At 46.6% G+C, this 21,187-nt stretch overlaps 1 protein-coding gene across 1 annotated transcript in view; it reads right to left on the minus strand.

The window, feature by feature from the left end:
* The window catches only part of LOC124805739, a 101,369-nt gene that overhangs the window by 45,936 nt on the left and 34,246 nt on the right, over positions 1-21,187 (minus strand). The window contains exon 3 of the mRNA XM_047266308.1: positions 11,101-11,517. Within this exon, the coding sequence (XP_047122264.1) occupies positions 11,101-11,517 (417 nt within the window). The remainder of the gene's footprint in view (positions 1-11,100; positions 11,518-21,187) is intronic.

Raw genomic sequence — 21,187 nt, forward strand, 5'->3', positions numbered from 1 at the left:
CATCGTCCCAACCAAATATAGCCAGTGGGCCTCCCCCATTGTTATAGTAGAGAAACCTAAAGGCGATCTTCGTATCTGCGCGATTTAAAGGCCATTGTCAATGCCCAGTCAATGATCGCTGCATATCCCGTTTCCAAACTGGAGTACATTATTCCCCGTCTCATAGGTGGCTGGGTGTTTGCAAAAATCAACCTTTGGGAAATATATCTGCAGCGGCCACTGGATGAGGACTTCAGTCTGGAACCGCGCTGCTGTTACGGTCGCAGCTTCGAATCCTGCCTCGGGCAGGGATGTGTGTGATGTCCTTAGGTTAGTTAGGTTTAAGTAGTTCTAAGTCTATGAGACAGATGACCTCAGATGTTAAGTCCCATTGTGCTTAGAGCCATTTGAACCGTTTGAATCCGACTTCATTGAAGCCACCGTCGGCGCTTCGACGCATCGGTGGGGGAAGAGATTGCTATTGTGTTTAGGGACACCATCCGCAACCCACAAGACGAATACGTTGCACAGGCAAGGAACAGCGCCGCTCATGCACGCGTTCGCGACATCGCTGGACGCGTAAGTTACTGGAAAGTCACCAGGAGGCGTACCGGGAGCGAGAAGCCTCACCAGCCGTAGCCAGAGGCTGCTGCAGTACCGCCTAGCCACGCCCCTGCTGGTCACGTGTGCGGAGAGGGCAGTACGTCTCTTCCGGAAGAACGGATATTTAAGCAAACGCAGCGACCACAGCGGGCAGATCCCGTCGGCGAAAGCTGGCCATCTCATGCGCCGGCTGCAGTCCCTCAATAGCTCTCGTCGGCGTGCCAGCGAAGTAAACGACGATCCGAAGTGAAGCTTCGTTTATAGTGCTATCTGTGTAGATTGTTTATTTTCTGCCGGACTCTTGGACATTAGCCAGAATCCGGATAGTTAGTGTACGTGCCATACTGCAGGAGGAGTGGAAGGTAGTTCATGTGCATTTTTTGTTCTTGGTGTACCCTCCTGTCCTGAAAGGATTAAAGAACTTCTGACAGGGCTCGTCGTTAAAATTCAGTCTAGGAACATAATGAAATGCTTCTTTATTGTAGCAGTTACGAAATCTGTCTAACATAGCCGTACTAAGAAAGGTATTCCTTTTGCTAAAAGGTCGATCATTTCGTTGTCTCTGATTCTGGAAAGCCCTTTCACTCAGGGAAGCTGCACTCTTTTGTGTTATTGGGTACACTGATAAATTAGTTCTTGTACCTCAAAAAGGTTACAGTTCGTTTTCATGTTCCATGATTTGTGTTCTACTTTTTCACAGCGCTGCGCGAATCTGTTATTATCAGAATATCGTTGATATTATACGCCTTGTGTATCTGAGTGCCTCAATTATAACTGCAACTTCTACCGTAATGTTTTATTTCATTTGTTTTCAGGCTGTGCCCATTTTACACATACAATTACTTTAAAAAATGATTCAAATGGCTCTGAGCACTAAGGGACTTAACATCTGAGATCATGAGTCCCCTAGAACTTATAACTACTTAAACCTAACTAACCTAAGGACATCACACACATCCATGCCCGAGGCAGGATTCGAACCTGCGACCGTAGCCGTCGCGCGGTTCTAGACTGAAGCGCCTATAACCGCTCGGCCACAACGGTCGGCTTATCAGATCAACATATTTATTTGATATTTTATGTTTTTATTGATGTTATACATTCTAACGTAGGGAATGGTTAGTAGATAAACGCAAGCGTTCGAAACTACTCAATAATAAAAAGAAAATATATGCAACTGCAGGGAAAACTTAACAAATTATTTAAAAAGTTTTTCGTTGACAATTCTGTAAATTTACGAGAGATTTTCTCATTTTGATCGCAAAAACATCAATGAAATGTTTTTAAAGATTATATACACTGAAGAGCGAAAGAAATTGGTGCTGCAACACGACGTGGCATGCACTCGAATAATGTCTCAAGGACATCATGAATCTGCAGGGCTGTCCATAAATACGTAAGAGTACGAGGGGATGGAGATCTCTTCTGAACAGCACGTTGCAAGGCATCCCACATATGCTCAATAGTGTTCATGTCTGGGAAGTTTGGCGGCCAGCGAAAGTGGTTAAACCCAGAAGAGTGTTCCTGGAGCCACTCCGTAGCAATTCTGGACGTGTGGGTTATCGCATTGATCTGCTGGAATTGCCCAAGTCCGTCGGAATGCACAATGGACATGAATGGATGCAGGTGATCAGACAGGATGCTTACGTACGTGGCACCTTTCAGAGTCGTATCTAGACGTATCAGGGGTCCCGTATCACTCCAACTGCACACGCCTCACACTATTTCAGAGCCTCTACCAGCTTGAACAGTCCCCTGCTGACATACAGGGTCCACGGATTCATGAGGTTGTCTCCAGACCCGTACGCGTCCATCCGCTCGATACAACTTGAAACGAGACTCGTCCGACCATGCAACATGTTTCCAGTCATCTACAGTCCAATTTCGGTGTTGACGGGCTCAGGTGAGGCGTAAAGCTTTGTATCGTGCACTCTTCGAGGATACACGAGTTGGCCTTTGGCTCCGAAAGCCCATACCGATGACGTTTCGTTGAGTAGTTCGCACGCTAACAGTTGTTGATGACCCAGCATTGAAATCTGCAGCAATTTGCGAAAGGGCTGCACTTCTGTCACGTTGAACGATTCTCTTCAGTCGTCGTCGGTCCCGTTCTTGCAGTATCTTTTTCTGGCCACAGCGATGACGGAGATTTGATGTTTTACTGGATTCCTGTTATTCACGGTACACTCGTGAAATGGTCGTTCGGGAAAATCCCCACTTCATTGCTACCGCGGCGATGCTGTGTCTCATCGCTCGTGTGCCGACTGTAACACCACGTTCAAACTCATTTAAATCTCGATGACCTGTCATTGTAGCATAAGTAACCGACCTAACAACTGCGCCAGACACTTGTTGTCCCATATAGGCATTGCCGACCGCTGTGCCGTATTCTGCTTGTTTACATATCTCTTATTTGAATACGCATGCCTGTACCAGTCTCTGGCGCTTCAGTGTAAAAAGTACACTGTTCAGCAAGAACTTTATGACCCTATACCTAATAGCCACCTTTCGCACGGATAACAGCGGCGACGTGTCGTGGCATGGAAAGAATGAGCCCTTGATAGGTCGCTGGAGGGAGTTGGCACCACATCTACATGTGGTCTACATGAGTCTCTTAATTCCCGTAAATTCTGGGGAGGGGGCCGATGAGTTCTAACGTCATGTTCAATCAAATAATAGATGTGTTCGATCGGGTTCAGATCTAGCAAGTTGGGGGGCCAGCACATCAATTAGAATTCGCCACTGTGTTCCTCGAACCACTCCATCTCACCCCGGCCTTGTGACATGACACATTGTCTTGTTGAAAAATGCCATTGCCGCCAGGAAACATGATCGTCATGAATTAGTGTACATGGTCTGAAACCAGTGCGCAATACTCCTTTGATGTCATGGTGCCTTGCACGAGCTCTACTGGACCCGTGGATGCCCACGTGAATGTTCCTCATAGCATAATGGAGCCACCGCCGGCTTGTCTCCGTTCGCAGTACAGGTGTCAAGGAGCTCTTTCCCTGGAAGACGACGGATTCGACCCCTGCCATCGGCATAATGAAGAATGTATCGGGATTCATCAGATAATGAAAAACTCTGCCACTGCGACAACGTCCAATGCCGATGAAGAATGTATCGGGATTCATCGGATAATGAAAAACTCTGCTACTGCGACAACGTCCAATGCCGATAGTCACGTGCCCAATTTGCTGTGGAGGCCCATCATTAGGAGTGATGAGTGGACTACGAGGGGCGTTTGAAAAGTCCGTGCAAAAATAAAAACTACTTACGTGTTTGGGGTAAACCTTTATTTTTCGACATAGTCTCCTTTTAGACTTATACATTTCGTCCAACGCTGTTCTAATTTGTTGATCCCTTTCGAATAATAGGAATTGTCCAAGTCTGCAAAATAGCTATTAGTTGCTGCAATCACCTCCTCGTTTGAATAAAATCTTTGTCCCGCCAGCCATTCGAATTGGGGAACAAATACCAGTCCGAGTGAGCCAAGTCTGAAGAATAGGGGGGATGTGAAACGAGCTGGAATCCTATTGCAATTAATTTTGGGACCACAACTGCTGAGGTGTGTTCTGGTGCATTGTCGTGATGGAAAAGCACTTTTTTGCGGTCCAATCTTGCAGCTCGGTATTCAAACGGTCCAATAACGATGAATAACATGCACCTGTAATAGTTTTACCCCTTTCCAGATAGTCGATGAGGATTATCCCGTGCGAATCCCAAAAGACAGTCGTCATAACCTTTCCGGCCGCAGGAATGGTCTTCGCCTTTTTTGGTGCAGATTCTCCCTTGGTACCCGTTGTTTAGATTGTTCTTTGGTCTCAGAAGTATAGTAATGTGTCCATGTTTCATCCACAGTGACGAAAAGACGCTTAAAGTCCTGCGGATTCTTCCTGAACAGCTGCAAACAATCCTTGCAACACTTCACACGATTCCGTTTTTGGTCAAGCGTGAGCAGTCGCGGAATCCATCTTGCGGAAAGCTATCTCATGTCCAAATGTTTATGCAAAATATTATGTACCCGTTCATTCGAGATGCCCACAGCACTAGCAATCTCACACACCTTAACTCTTCTGCCATCGATCACCATATTTCATCACCATATCACGGATTTTATCAATGATTTCTGGAGTTGTAATCTCCACAGGGTGTCCAAAACGTTCAGTATCACTTGTGCCCCTATGGTCACTCCGAAAATTTTGATACCACTTATAAACTGTGCTAATCGAAGGTGCAGAGCCACCGTAATGTTTATCAAGCTTCTCTTTAGTCTCCTGAGGCGTTTTGCCTTCCATAAAGTAATGTTTAACCGTCACACGAAATTCTTTTTTGTCCATTTTTTGATAATCACTCGACTTCCTTGATTCACACGAATGCCAAACACAACGAAATAGACCAATATGGCTGAAACTTGGTGTGCGTTCTTTCCAAAGATGCTATTAACTAAACATGACCTCGATACGCGCTGGTGGTGCCATCTCTCGGACTTTGCACTGACTTTTCAAACGCCCCTCGTATGTGTTCAGAAACACTTGTATTCTGCACAGCGACAAATCTGATGTTAGTTCCACCACAGTTCGCTGCCCTGTCCTGTTTAACCAGTCTGCCCAGTGTACGATGTCCGACATCTGTAATGAGGGGTGGCTGCCCAATTCCACGACGTCTGAACGTGATTTCACCTTGATTTGATCACCACTGTACTCCTCGAAAGCCCGACAAGCCGCGCAGTTTCGGAAATGTTCTTGCCGGACCTCCGGGTTATCACAATCTGCCCTCGGTGCCTTCCCCATTCTACGCATGGACAACACGCTCACTGATACTACATGCACCGTGCGCATGTCTGATTGGCAGTTATTTCTCGGTAGGTGACACTGCTGTCCCTTCTACGAGTTTATATCGACAGTAGGTCGGTGGCCTGGCTGATCTGTATAGACTACAATTACGTCATTTCAACCACAAATTTTTATTCTAGAAATAATTACATCTAATAATTGTAATTGATCAGTATGTATCTTCCTTCGGACTTACCTCGGCAGCCAGAGACTGTGGTAATGTGTGTGTGAGTTGCGTTTGCTTGAGTGTGTGCGTGTATGTTGTCTAATTTCGATGAAGGCCTTTTTGGCTGAAAGCTTACTTGTTTGACAGCTTTTTGTTGTACTTATCTGCGACTCAGCGTCTCCGCTATATAGTGAACAGTAATATATTCTTTTCGTAATATTGTCAGAAAAGTCTATAAAGAAAACAATACTCAGAAACAAAAGACATATAAGGGAAACATAAGAGCATCGTAAAGCGTATCTTCTGACAGACCTTCCAACTTGAGAAACAGTTATATAGCATGTGTTTGTCGAAATTTTACACTGACATGTAAAAAAAGCGGAAACTGGGCGTGGAGGCTCACTGAGAGATCTGTAAGTTGATTTCTAAACAACTTCCCTGTATCCAATTCAGTTGTTTTAAGTGCTATTTTGATGAAGAAACTCGAAACATCGGTTTAAGATGAAAAACAGAGTCGATTTTTTGAAGCGGATGGAGGACGAAATAAACCATCAGAATAAATGTAGTGGTCCACACATGACCGGGCCGTTCTCGAGGAACGTCAGTGAGCTGAGAGCGTGCCGGGCGGAATTTGTTCTGTTTAAATTCTCACGTGCCAGACCACGCGACGGTAGAATCGTTTTGTGGGCTATGCAAGATTGTTTTGTATACAAAAAAATGGTGTGGAAAGGCTAATGGAAGAAGTTCGTAAGTTTCTTGTGCTTTACGACGAGACAAATGAAAAATACTGGAATGCCAAGTACAAAGTCTGGAAAAATTGCAACAGATTTTCAGATCAAAGGTAAGGTAAAAATTATACAAATTTTAACACCAGAAAGATATTTATTTACTTTTTATTTTGCAAGTAAATTGAAATTTTGGCTTCATGCCCATCATTATATATCAAGGCGACGCGTTCTTGCTATTTCAAACTCCCCTGTGAAGAATTTAGGAAGTTTTTAGTTAGTCTCGTACAGTAAATGCAGCATCTAGTATTATCCCACGAGTTCAAGGTAGGTTTCGAAGCTTTGGTGATATTTCGGGTCCTTCAGCAGTTTCCTTCTGATCCACTGTCTTTGTTTCTAGTTTGTTTAAAAGATGACAAAATGTGTACTGTACTATCTTACAATGCTAATAATGTTCTGCGTAACCACAAGCACCGGCACGAAGATTCAGAACGTAACCGCAGAGAAGGCTGTGAGACGACGTCAGCCAACAGCCCGCTGACACGGACCGCGCCACGACATTAGCGGCCTCTACAAGAAGAGAATATAAGCACCGCTCCTGCCAGCCTCGGCTGCACAGTTGTAGATCGGTACTCGCAGAACAGCTATTAGTGATCCATGTCCACTGCTTATATGGACATTGTCTGTAACGAAGAACATTACTGTCTGCATATTGCCCATTGTTTGCGACATTTGTTGTAAATACAAAGTTAAGTATTGTCAATCTTCATTATTGTAATAAAAACTATTAATGTGATTTGCTTGAGTTGTTGTATAGCTATCCGAGAACACTGCATGCTTTAGGCACCCTATAAGCGACGACTGTGCAGGACCCCACAAATAAAACTTTAACTCATCATTAATGTGATGAGGACATAATGTCTGAAATTCTCTCTGCGCTGGTCTTTTTTCCAGGCACTATGAATCCACATATCTCTTCTTTTTTTGCCTCGCTCCTTTTTGTTCTTCCTCTAAAGCAAGAGCTGTAAGTCGCAATTCACTATTATGAAAATTCCCTATTATATTTAGAACTTTCACAAACAGAAACACAGACCACTTCTTCCGAGTCACTACAAGGAACAGCGGAAACGCGAACGAGACTCGGTTATGTGTGGTTCGCAGAGAAACGGTCTGGATCCCGACAGTCACTCGTCCAGTGCTCTGTCCTGACACAGCCCGGACATGAGTGATCGGACCTTAAGTCGGAGTGGTGGCTATACACACTGAACAACCGAAACATTATGACCGCTGCCCACCACGACGTTGGATGCGGCCTGGTGGCCTTGCGGGCACGTGACGCGTAACAAAAGTATGTAAGCGGAGCGGAGACGTATGGGGATCACACTAGCGAAGATACGGGCTACAAATGACGATATCCATTGAAATAAGCGACTTTGAGAAAGGGCAGATTATTATTACGCAGAACCTATGAACAAGTATCTCGAAAACGGCGAAGCTGGTCGAATGTTCACGTACTCCTGTCTAGATCATCTACGGAAAGAGGTAGAAGGTCAGTGAAGCTACCATTAAGCGCTAAGTGGTTAGACGTCCACGACTTTTCACAGAGCGTGGGGTTCACAGGCTCGTCTGCTCTGTAAAGTAGGACAGATTTTGATCTGTGGCGACTCCATCAAAGGAGCACAATGCTGGTGCACGCACACGTGTTTCAGAGAACATTGTACATTGTTGAGCATGGTACTCCGCAGATGATGCCCCCTACGTGTTCCTGTGATGACACAACGACATCGACAGTTACGCCTGCAGTGGTCACGGGACCATCGGGCTTCGACCATGAGTCACTGAAAACGCGTCGGCTCTTCGGGTGAATTACGTTTCTTCCTACAACAGCTCGCTGTCGTCGAGGCGACTGGCGGCTCTCTGTAGTAGTAACCGAAGACACGATAACGGCAGCGAACCACCTGTATCCCTTCATGCTTGATGTCTTCCCTTACGACAGTGTCATCTTTCGTCAGTATAACTGTCCATGTCTTACAGCCAGAACCGTGATACTGATTTGAGGAGCCTTATAGTGAACTGACGTTGACTTTTCGGCAACCAAATTCGCCTGATTTAAATCCTATGGAACCCATCTGGAACCATATTGGAAACCAGCACCTCGTACGCAGATCAGCGGCCCGTTATTTACGCGAATTACATCACCTGTGCGTAGACGTCTAATGCCACATACCTCCAAAAACCTACCAACAAACTTTCGGATTCCTGATACGCAGGATCAGTGATGTATTTCGTTCCAAAGACGGACATACAAGCTATTAAGTACTTGGTCATAATTTTTTGACTCCTCAGTGTATAGAAGTAGCTGGAAGGTGTAGTATGAGGTACATTCAAATGAAACGTGGTCCTTTGCCTTACACGTAAGGTGGCACAACGTAACTGCGGGTATGGTGGCGCTATCTATTGGTAGAGAGACTGACGCATGCGCACCGTTTGATGTTGAATAGCGCCAGTGTGGTTTCAAGCCGAAGAGAAAGTGGTCACACAAGTTATCTTCCACTACCGCACATGAAGGCGAGTAAGCAGGAACAACGAGGAGTGACTCGATTTTTGGCAGCGGAGGGAGTTGGAGGCCGTGAAATGTATCGACGGATGAAGGTTGTGTACGGTGAGTACAGTCTGAGTCTTTCAAGTGTTGCGGAATGGCGCAAACGATTCCTTGAGGGGCGCGCGTCACTGGAAGACGATGCTCGTCCTGGACAGGCTCATCGTGTCATCACACAGGAATTGGTTGCGGAAGTGAATGCTTTAGTCTTGGACAACCGCAGGATCACCGTGGACGAGGTCCATCGGTTACTGGGTACTAGAGTGGACACCGCCCACTCCATAATGCATCAACAATGGAACTTTCGAAAAATCTCTGCGCGGTGGGTTCCCGACCAACTGACCGCCGAACAGAGCAATACTCGAATGTCGCTGTCTTTGAGTCCTCTGCAACGTTATCATGAGGAGGAATACTAATTTCTGTCGCGTATTGTCATAGGGGACGAAACATGATGTCACGATTTTGAACCGGAAAGCAAGCGTCGCACCAAGCAGTGGACACATGCGACTTCACCACCTCCAAAGAAATCAAAGGCTATGCTCACCAGTTGTGGTAAGGTCACGGTGTCCTTCTTTTTTTTACCACAAGGGTCCACTGCTTGTCGAGTTCCTGGAACGGGGGACCACTATCAATGCCCAGCGTTATCAAGCCACTTTACATAACCTTAGAGGAGCCACGAAGTCGAAACGCCGAGTCATGTTGGCCAATGGCGTTAGCCTCCTGCGTGATAATGCCCGCCAACACACGGCCAATGCAGTGAAGACGACATTGCAGCAGTTTCGCTGGGAAACGCTGGAACATCCACCGTACAGTCCCGACCTTTCACCGTGTGACCTTCATGTGTGACCTCTAAAAGAAGCCATTCGCGGGCATCGATTCGCAACGGCCGACGAAGTGTGATTGGTGCAAAGAATGGCAGCTAATTCTAAATACAGATAAATGTAAATTGATGCAGATGAATAGGAAAAAGAATCCCGTAATGTTTGAATACTCCATTAGTAATGTAGCACATGACACAGTCACGTCGATTCAATATTTGGGCGTAACATTACAGAGCGATATGAAGTGGGAAAAGCATGTAATGGCAGTTGTGGGGAAGGCGGATAGTCGTCTTCGGTTCATTGGTAGAATTTTGGGAAGATGTGGTTCATCTATAAAGGAGAGCGCTTATAGAACGCTGGTGCGACCTATTCTCGAGTACTGCTCGAGCGTTTGGGATCCCTATCAGGTCGGATTGAGGGAGAACATAGAAGCAATTCAGAGGCGGGCTGCTAGATTTGTTACTGTTAGGTTTGATCATCACGAAAGTGTTACGGAAATGCTTCAGGAACTCGGATGGGAGTCTCTGGAGGAAAGGTGGCGTTCTTTTCGTGAATCGCTGCTGAGGAAATTTAGAGAATCAGCATTTGAGGCTGACTGCAGTACAAGTTTACTGCCGCCAACTTAGATTTGTTACTGTTAGGTTTGATCATCACGAAAGTGTTACGGAAATGCTTCAGGAACTCGGGTGGGAATCTCTGGAGGGAAGGAGGCGTTCTTTTCGTGAATCGCTGCTGAGGAAATTTAGAGAATCAGCATTTGAGGCTGACTGTAGTACAAGCTTACTGCCGCCGACTTATATTTCACGGAAAGACCACAAAGATAAGAAAAGAGAGATTAAGGCTCGTACAGAGGCATATAGGCGGTCATTTCTCCCTCGTTCTGTTTGGGAGTGGAACAGGGAGAGAAGATGCTAGTTGTGGTACGAGGTATCCTCCGCCACGCACTCTATGCTGGATTGCAGAGTATGTATGTAGATGTAGAAGTGTCTAACTGGGTCCAGACCTGTATCCGACAGCAGCCTATTAGCTTCTTCAAGGATGGAATCGACCAGTTAGTGTCGCAATGGGATAAATCTGCCAACAGTTTTGGCGGCTATTTTTGAGTATGTGTAGTGCGTATAACTACATTTTTGAGTTAATGAAATCGTTACCGTTATTTTACACTAGTGACCGGTTTTCATTTGAATGCCCCTTGCAAAATGTTGCAAATAAAACAGTTTTGATATTCACTGTAGTTTGCATTTCGTGACCTGTCGGAGGTTGAAGAAAAGAGCCGTGGAATTTTTCGGACAGCGAAAAACACAGGACGCCGGCAGCCGCTGGGTGGGAGGGAGCGAGTTCGGGTTGTTCCTTCGCCGTCGGCCGCGCACTGTACCTGTATGTCGATGGGGTAGTAGAAGTCCCAGTCGCGCACGTCGTCGCAGCGCGGCAGCAGCGGCGGCCGCAGGCGGCGGAAGGCGCCCGGGGGCGGCGCGGGCAGCCCGCACTCGACGGCGGAGCCTCGCCGCTCCAGGTAGGACGTGTCTGACGAGGAGCACGTGACGGAGCTGAGGCGGCGCGACCAGCCCGGCACCGACAGCAGCTGCAGGCCGGCCGCGGCGGGCGCGCCCTCCGCCACCGCGTCCGCCCCCACCACCCCCATCGGGGCCGCGGCCATCTGCAGGCCGCAGTGCCGGCTGCCGCCGGACGCCTCTCCGGGGTTGAGGCCCAGGCCGAGGCGCGAGGAGGCCGCGCTCGACAGGTGGCGCGGCGTCCCCGTGCCCCGCGACGAACGGCGCGTGCTGCCCGACGACTGCAACACGCACAAACACGCCCTCCGTCAGCTGCGTGTGCCGCGTACAGTGTGGGACAGAGAAGGCAAGCCACATCGAATACATCCAGAACGAGTAAATACAGCAAAAAAAGACACACCACGAAGGACTTCTCCGAACTGGACAGAGACCTACGGATGTGATCTACAAGTGCGGACAAACTGAAACGGTACAGAAGTTTCCGCTCTATAAGCAGCAGGTTTCGCTGCTCACTCGCACCGGGAAATAGAAACAGAGGCGGCTCCGCAGCCAATTTTATTACACGACGCGGCCGACCGCGGGTGCAACAGAACCCATGTGGACGGGCGGAAAGAAATGTGTCAAGGCTTCATAATACGTATTTATATGTGTCGTGTATTATGCATTTCTTGTACGTGAAAGTGAATCTGCACATGAACTTTCCTAATCCTCCTCACACCTTTCCGTAAAGCGTGGCCAAATCTTTGTTGGGAAGTAGTTCTGTAGTATAGTAGTGCCAACCTTACTCCTGGGTAGGGGATCAGAGAGACAGCAGAGGCAGGTAAAAGTCAAAGACTTTCCAGTGTCACAAGATTGGGGTGGAGAGGTTGGTCACGGCCGAGTGGTTCCACCACCCCCTCCACCGTGGCCCAGGAAGACCTCCGGGTGCCCGCCATATTCTCAGGGGTGGTTACAGAAGACGGGTAAGTGAGCAGACGTGCCCTCAGTGCGTCTGTCTCAATGCACACGCATGGAAGAGAGGTATTTGAATATTTGTACTAATTCTTTTATTTACAGCTTCGGATTGTGCAAGGTAATGAATGTGCTCGTTTAATTCCGAATATTTGACCCCCGTGTTTAAGTATCTGGTCCCCAGTTTGCCCGTTATCCTCCTCACATAGTTAATGTCCTATGTAAAATATTGGGAGACTTTGGTGGTATACATTTGGCCAACGCAATTCCGTCTTACCCGTAGAAATGTGCGTGCAGATTAGTATATAATATACCAGAGCTATAAGTTGTAAAATTGTAGTATCTGTAAACTGAAACAATTGCTGCAATCGCTGTAAAGTCGAGCGATAATGTTTAAAATAAGTAGGTAATCAACTGTCATCAATCTTTAACATACCTTAAAAATCACAAAGAAGTCAAGTTAAAGGAATTCATATAAAATAAAAGATATAGAATGCAGGGACCCATACATCAACGTGTGAGCCCTCCAGCCCCTTGCCTAGTATCATACAGAAAGGGCACGCTCTCTAGGTAGCGCTCTCAAGCTCCTCTCCCCAGTTATCCGTTGCGCAATTTTGATTCAGGGCTTGACAACATCAACTTTCATCTGGCGTCCCTAGGCAAGGAGGTTAGATGGTAAACTGTCAAAACAAATGATTACAGTTCCAAAAAAATTGAATGATTTATTCAAGAGCTAGAGTTTCACAAATTGAGCAAGACAATAACACGTCGTTCCACCTCTGAGTCTTGTGCAAGCACTTATTAGGCTTGAAATTCATTGACAGAGTTGTAGATTATTTCTGAGCGACATAGTGCCAAATTCTGTCCAACTGGCACCTTAGATCGTCAAAATCCCGACCTCATCTAACGGCCCTGTCCGTAATGTTCCAAACGTTCTCAACTGAGGACAGATCCGGCGACCCTGCTGGCCAAGGTAGTGTTCGGTAAGCACGAAGACAAGCAGCAGAAACACTTGCTGTGTGTGAGTGGTCATCATCTTGCTGAAATGTAAGGCCAGAACGGCTTACCACGAAGGACAACAAAACGAGGTGTAGAATATCGTCGACTTACCGCTGTGCTGTAACAGTGCTGCAGTTGACAACCAAAGAAAAGAAACGGCAGCATAGATCACCAGTCGTGGTTGTCGGGCCGTATGGCGGGGTACAATCAGGTCTGTACTCCACCACTGTCCAGGGCTTCTCCAGACACTTCTTCGGACTGCAATCTCACTGGCGGAAGTAGAATTGTCTTTAGTGATGAACCCCGCTTCGAACTGATCTCCAATGACGAGCAATGACGTGTCTGGAGACGCCTGAGACAAGAGGGGCGGGGGGGGGGGGGGGGGACGACTGCCGTCCTCCATATGGCTCGACAACCAGGAATGATCGTCTGGGGTGCAGGACTCCTTCGTTGTCATCTGTGGCATCGTTACAGCACGGCGATACGTCGACGATATACTACGCCTCGTTTTGTTGCCCTTCGTGGCAAGCCATCCTGGGCTCACATTTCAGCAAGATAATGCCCGCCCACACACAATGAGAGTTTCTACTGCTTGTCTTCGTGGCCGCCAAACCCTACCTTGGCCAACAAGGTCGCCGGATCTCTACCCAATTGACAAAGTTTGGAGCATTATGTGCAGGGCCCTCCAACCATCTCGATATTTTGACTCTCTAACGCGCCAATTGGACAGAATTTGGCAAGATCTCTCTCAGGAAAACATCCGCCAATTAGTGCCAAGCCGAATAACTGCTTGCATGAGGGCCAGAGACGGACCAACGAGCTACTGACTTGCTCAATTTGTGAAGCCATTTCTCTTGATTAAATCGTACATTTTTTCTGAAACTGCAGTCACTTGTTTGTCTGTACATGTACATCACACTTGCCGGTTTCCGTCCCCTTCGGATAATTCATTCGTGGTGAGTCTCTCTTTTTTTGGTTTAATTTAGAGCGTATATCGAGGTGCAGTTTTGATAATCTATAGCAGACGATGAGGTGAATTTGCTAACGTATGATACGGACTAGGTTTTATTTCAAAGTGAGGAGGGAGATCACATAAAACTAGCACACCCTTACATCGTGAATGACTGTAGATGTCAATACCACGTTTTCAGCAGATGATAGCGGCAGAGTATTTTTGTTGTATGGATAACACTCTTAACTCTTGTTTCAGCCGAGATAACAGACGAAGTACTTTCTTTAATCGAACACTTTACTTTTCAAAAACGGTTCTCAGAGGCTCTTGAAAAGACGATAAGTGTGATACATTGCGTGCTAATATTGGCGTTGAAACTTTTCACATAAATCTACGTCTCTTCCTCCGTCCATTTTTATCATAAAAATTAAACCACTGGACAGATTTCAATCAAACTTGATATAAGTATGCTGTCTGGAAAGAATCTCTGTGGGGCACGACCCAGAAATGTCCTACTGGGGTGGAGGTGATAACACACAGAGAGAGAATGGAGGAGAACGAGATATATTGTGAGAGTGGGAGGAGAAAGTGTACGGAAAGGGAAGAGGAGGAAATGGACAGACAGAGGGGAAAGAACAGGTGGACAGAGAGGGGGGGAGGAGGCGTAGGACAGAGACTGGGGGAGAAGGAAAAGGACAGAGAGAGCGAAGAGGAGGAGATGGATTGAGAGAAAGAGGCGGAGAAGAAGGAGATGGACAGAGAAGGGAAAGGGGAGGGAGGATGACTAGGACAGAGAAAGGGGAGGGGGAGCAGATGAACGGAAAGACGAGGGAGAAGGAGATGGACAGAGAGAGGGGTAAGAGAAGATGGACCTACAGAGGGGCAGGAAGGGATGGACAGAGGTTGGGGGTGGAGGAGATGCACAGACAGAGTGGGAGGAGGATATGGACAGAAAGAGGGGGGAGGAGAAGATAGAAGATGGACAGAAAGAGGGAGGAGGAGAAGATGGGCAGAGAGAGGGGCAGGAGGCGGTAGACAAAGAGTGAGACGTGCAGGAGGTGAATAGGGAGAAGGGAAGGATAAGACGGCAGTGAGGAGGGGGGAGAATATGGTCAGAGTGGGGGAATGAGGAGATGGACAAATAGATGATTGGAATGAATACATAACCAAGCAATACTGGGTGCTCAACTTGTAGCTTATAAAAATGAATGAATATACGTATGTACGCTCATTATATCCTTCTGTACTATTGAATCAATTTCAAACGAACTCGGTACAAATATCGCTTGCTATCTGATAAGAAGCTATGACAGCGGTGGGTTGTTGTTGTTGTTGTGGTCTTCAGTCCTGAGACTGGTTTGATGCAGCTCTCCATGCTACTCTATACTGTGCAAGCTTCTTCATCTCCCAGTACCTACTGCAGCCTACAAGCCTACATCCTTCTGAATCTGCTTAGTGTATTCATCTCTTGGTCTCCCTCTACGATTTTTACCCTCCACGCTGCCCTCCAATACTAAATTGGTGATCCCTTGATGCCTCAGAACATGTCCTACCAACCGATCCCTACTTCTTGTCAAGCTGTGCCACAAACTCCTCCCCAATTCTATTCAATACCTCCTCATTAGTTATGTGATCTACCCATCTAATCTTCAGCAGTCTTCTGTAGCACCACATTTCGAAAGCTTCTATTCTCTTCTTGTCCAAACTATTTATCGTCCATGTTTCACTTCCATACATGGCTACACTCCATACAAATACTTTCAGAAACAGCTTCCTAACAATTAAATCTATACTCGATGTTAACAAATTTTTATTCTTGAGAAATGCTTTACTTGCCATTGCCAATCTACATTTTTATTCCTCTCTACTTCGACCATCATCTGTTATTTTGCTCCCCAAATAGCAAAACTCCTTTACTACTTTAAGTGTCTCATTTCCTAATCTAATTCTCTCAGCATCACCCGACTTAATTCGACTTCATTCCATTAACCTCGTTTTGCTTTTGTTGATGTTCATCTTATACCCTCCTTTCATGACACTGTACATTCCGTTCAACTGCTCTTCCAAGTCCTTTGCTGTCTCTGACAGAATTACAATGTCATCGGCGAACCTCAAATATTTTAATTCTTCTCCATGGATTTTAATACCTACTCCGAACTTTTCTTTTGTTTCCTTTACTGCTTGCTCAATATACAAATTGAATAGCATCGGGGAGAGGCTACAACCCTGTCTCACTCCCTTCCCAACCACTGCTTCCCTTTCATGCCCCTTTACTCTTATAACCGCCATCTCGTTTCTGTACAAATTGTAAATAGCCTTTCTCTCCCTGTATTTTACCCCTGATGTAAACAATTTATAATCATTGTTTTAAAACACTCTATACGTTCTCTTGTTATTATTATTAATATTAGAGCCTTGCGTGGAATGTTAAATGTGGAGACAAATCATATTTCGTAGAGGGAGAGGGAGGAGACAATGAGAAAATGTGAACTCTCCCCCTTACCACCCTCACCCCCCGCCTACTACCCATTCAGAACTGAACCTTGCATATGGGCCTACTTCTGATACGTCTGAAGCAGTAAGTAGTTCTAGTTCTATTTACAACAAATGTAGATGACTCTGTATTAACGTTGTAAAGTAGAGTCAACCGAAAATACCTTCTAACTTAGTAGCCTTAAAGAGCATCCGACGCTTTCTACTAGATCATTTATATATATTGTAAGCAGCATAGGTCCTATCACACTTCCCTGTGGTACTCCGGATATTACCTTTACATCTGTCGAATTAGTTCCGTTAAGAGCAACGTGTTCAGTTCTATCAGCAACAAAGTCTTGAATCCAATCGCAGGTCTGCTCCGATACTCCGTAAGCTACTATTTGTTTCATTGAACGGCAGTGCGGGACGGTGTCAAATGCCTTACTGAAATCAGGGAACACGGCATCAACTTGAGAACCGTTTTCCATTGCGCTGTGAATCTCATGGAGGAATAGAGCGAGATGGATATTGCTATAAGTCAGAATTCTTTGTCCTGGAATTATTTTATTCCTGGTCCATGTTTTTGAGGGATGACCTCTTCGTCAGGCAAATATGGAAACACGATAACCTTTTGCATAAATATACCATGCGTCACAAAAATACACAATCTGGTCAAAAGTATCCAGACATCACGACGTGATGTGGAATTGACTGATAGGTGCCACGAGCGGCAGATTCAAACATATTAAAGGAGGTAGAGAGTATCTTTTTGTCAATAGGTAAGCAGTAACAGCAGAATGGGTAGGTCAGGAGAGCTCAGTGACACCGAACATGGACTAGTCATTGGATGGCACCTGAATAAGAAATCCATCAGCGACATTTCAACCTTCCAAAGCTGCCGGTGGACCGTTGGTGATGTGATTGTGATGTGGAAACGTTAATGAACAACCACAGTTATACCAAGACCAGGCAAACTTGATGCACTGGCCGACAGCGGACGTCGAGCATTGCGGAGCGTGGCTGTGAAAAATCGCTCGAAATCGGCGAAAGGAATCACTCGTGAGGTCCAAAGCGATACCATCAGGCCAGGTAGCACGATGGCTGTGCGCAGAGAGTTGGGAAGAGCCGGGTGCAGTGGTCAAGGAGCTCCTCACAAGCGACACATTTTTGTAGTCAGTGCAAAGCGACTCTTGACGTGGTGTAAAGAGCGATACCACTGGAGAGTGGTTGACTGGAAACTGAAGATGACTGGCAGTTGAAATATCGCGGAGTGTAATTGACGATAACATGCTGCAAGACCGAGGTTACAACAGTTACACTACTGGCCATTAAAATTGCTACACCAAGAAGAAATGCAGATGATAAACAGGTATTCATTGGACAAATATATTATACTAGAACTGACATGTGATTACATTTTCATGCAATTTGGGTGCATAGATCCTGAGAAATCAGTACCCAGAACAACCACCTCTGGCCGTAACAACGGCCTTGACACGCCTGAACATTGAGTCAAACAGAGCTTGGATGGCGAGTACAGGTACAGCTACCCATGCAGCTTCAACACGATACCACAGCTCATCAAGAGTAGTGACTGGCGTATTGTGGTGAGCCAGTTGCTCGACCACCATTGACCAGACGTTTTCAATTGGGGAGAGATCTGGAGAATGTGCTGGCCAGGGCAGCAGTCGAACATTTTCTGTATTCAGAAAGGCCCGTACAGGACCCGCAACATGCCGTCGTGAATTATCCTGCTGAAATGTAGGGTTTCGCAGGGATCGAATGAAGGGTAAAGCCACGGGTCGTAACACATCTGAAATGTAACGTCCATTATTCAAAGAGCCGTCAGTGCGAACAAGAGGTGACAGAGACGTATAACCAATGGCACCCCATACCATCACGCCTGGTGATACGCCAGTATGGCGATGACGAATACACGCTTCCAACGTGCGTTCACCGCGATGTCGCCAAACACGGATGCGACCATCGTGGAGCTGTAAACAGAACCTGGATTCATCCGAAAAAAATACGTTTTGCCATTCGTGCACCCAGGTTCGTCGTTGAGTACACCATCGCAGGCGCTCCTGTCTGTGATGTAGCGTCAAGGGTAACCGCAGCCATGGTCTCCGAGCTGATAGTCCATGCTGCTGCAAACGTCGTCGAACTGTTCGTGCAGATGGTTGTTGTCTTGCAGACGCCCCCATGTATTGACTCAGGGATCGAGACGTGGCTGCACGACCGTTAAGCCATGCGGATAAGACGCCTGTCATCTCGACTGCTACTGACACGAGGCCGTTGGGATCCAGCATGGTGTTCGGTATTACGCTCCTGATCCCACCGATTCCATATTCTGCTAACAGGCATTGGATCTCGACCAAAGCGAGCAGCAATGTCGCGATACGATAAACCACAATCGCGATAGGCTACAATCCGACCTTTATCAAAGTCGGAAACGTGATGATACGCATTTCTCCTCCTTACACGAGGCATCACAACAACGTTTCACCAGGCAACGCCGGTCAACTGCTGTTTGTGTATGAGAAATCGGTTGGAAACTTTCCTCATGTCAGCACGTTGTAGGTGTCGCCACCGGAGCCAACCTTGTGTGAACGCTCTGAAAAGCTAATCATTTGCATATCATAGCATCTTCTTCCTGTCGGTTAAATTTCGCGTCTGTAGCACGTCATCTTCGTGGTGTAGCAATTATAGTGGCCAGTAGTGTACTTTTATGGCTATGCCTTAATCTTGAAGTACCCGTTACGTTGCCTTTAATCAGAATAACACAAGACTGCATGTTGCCAGTGGGGTCGTGGCCTATCGCAATACAGAAGGTATATGGAATGACGTGCCTTTATCTGACATCAAAGCTCAGTTTAACTCGACGCCTAGCTGGATTAGAACTGCTATTGGTCTCAGAGGTTGGCAGCCCTGTGCGCTAAATATTGCAGCCTGCCTACCCCAAGTTACCTACGTATTTAACCCAGTGTTCTTCATATTATGCTGTACACTCACAAAAACTAGCACTTAGTTACTTGCCACACTTTCTGGTCGTTCAGTTCTAACAGTCACGTATCCCAGTAGGTCTACATTCCGTTTGTCTCTTATCTTTTGAAATCCAGCAATAAATACCCTCGGTTCATCTCCCATTCATTCACCTGTCTACTTATCCTATGCACTTCAATGACATTTTCGTTATTCTCACAATGTCATCTTCTACTCCAACTTGTTTCCTGTCTCTCGCAATAAATCACAACACATACTTCCCCATTTATCACTGGACAACTCTCAGATTTCGAATAAACCCCATTCCCGAAACTTCATGACAGATTAATAATGAGTGTCGGACCAAGACTCGAATTCGGAACCTTTACCTATAGCGGGCAAGTGCTATGCCAACTGAGCCATTCAAACACGACTCATGACCCGTCCTCAAAGTTTTACTTCCGCCAGTACCTCGTCTCCCTCCTTCCAATCTTCGCAGTTCTCCTGCGAACAAGAGTCCTCCTCGCAGGAGAGCTTTTGTGAAGTTTAGAAGGTGGCAGGAGAGGTACTGGCGGGAGTAAAGACTTGAGTCGTACTTGAGTGGCTCATGTCCACCATAGCTTGAACAAATTATAACACGTGTCCTATGTCAACACTTATGTGGCCCTAAGCTGGTACACGTTGCCCAGATCTTCCCGATGTCGTTGTTCCTTCGTTGCCAACATATCCTCCGACCAGCTTCTCTCCAACAACCGATCGTCATAGCACGTATCTTCCCTTTACTATACCATATCGTAACTTATTTCGTCGAACCCAGCTACGTTCGGAATGATCTCTCAGTCACTCGCCCTCCCCGTGCGGACTTCTATCCTTTGTTTATATCGTCTACCCCTCGCAACTCCGTGAAAGTACAGCACCATGAATTAACTGGCAGACGGTTTGACGGTGCGTGCACGCACCCATTTTACCATTGAACCTGTCTGCACTTTGGTATGTTGTGGACATCGGTAAATTCCTGACAAATCGTCAACTTCTTCATATAGGGCTGCCTGCATCGCCTCTTTGCTCCGACTGCCAGCTCATAGACACCGACGAGCATCGTCTTAGGTGCTCCCTGAAACGGGACGTTTGGCACCTTATCCAGAGCGTTGTGGGCTGTTACCTCTGTGCTCTGCCAACGACTGTTACCCTGGAGTTCCTACTGTTGCCCCAGCCTTCGCACTACCCTTGTTCGAAACGTCACACACTAATCACAAGGCTTTAGAACGTCTTTCACAACGGTACACATACAGTCCTCGAGTTCTGGACTAGGGTTGTGATCGCGCACAGTTAGCTCACCTGGTCGCCCCATTACCGAGGAACGTTCGCGGGATACCTCAATAGCGAGTTTCTTGAGTCCCCCCCCCCCCCCCCCTCTCTGCCACCACCACATAGTTGAGGCGTGCCCCGTATCCCCATTTCATGACGCATCCGTGATTACTTTCCACGGTGATGTGCACCGACACGTACATGCTAACAAATGGATATTGGATCTCCTATCCCTCATTCTTATCACGCTTAAGGACTGGCACTCGAACGATTGCCCTTTTCAG

Source organism: Schistocerca piceifrons, chromosome 7, assembly GCF_021461385.2.
Source record: "Schistocerca piceifrons isolate TAMUIC-IGC-003096 chromosome 7, iqSchPice1.1, whole genome shotgun sequence".
Taxonomy (NCBI): domain Eukaryota; kingdom Metazoa; phylum Arthropoda; class Insecta; order Orthoptera; family Acrididae; genus Schistocerca; species Schistocerca piceifrons.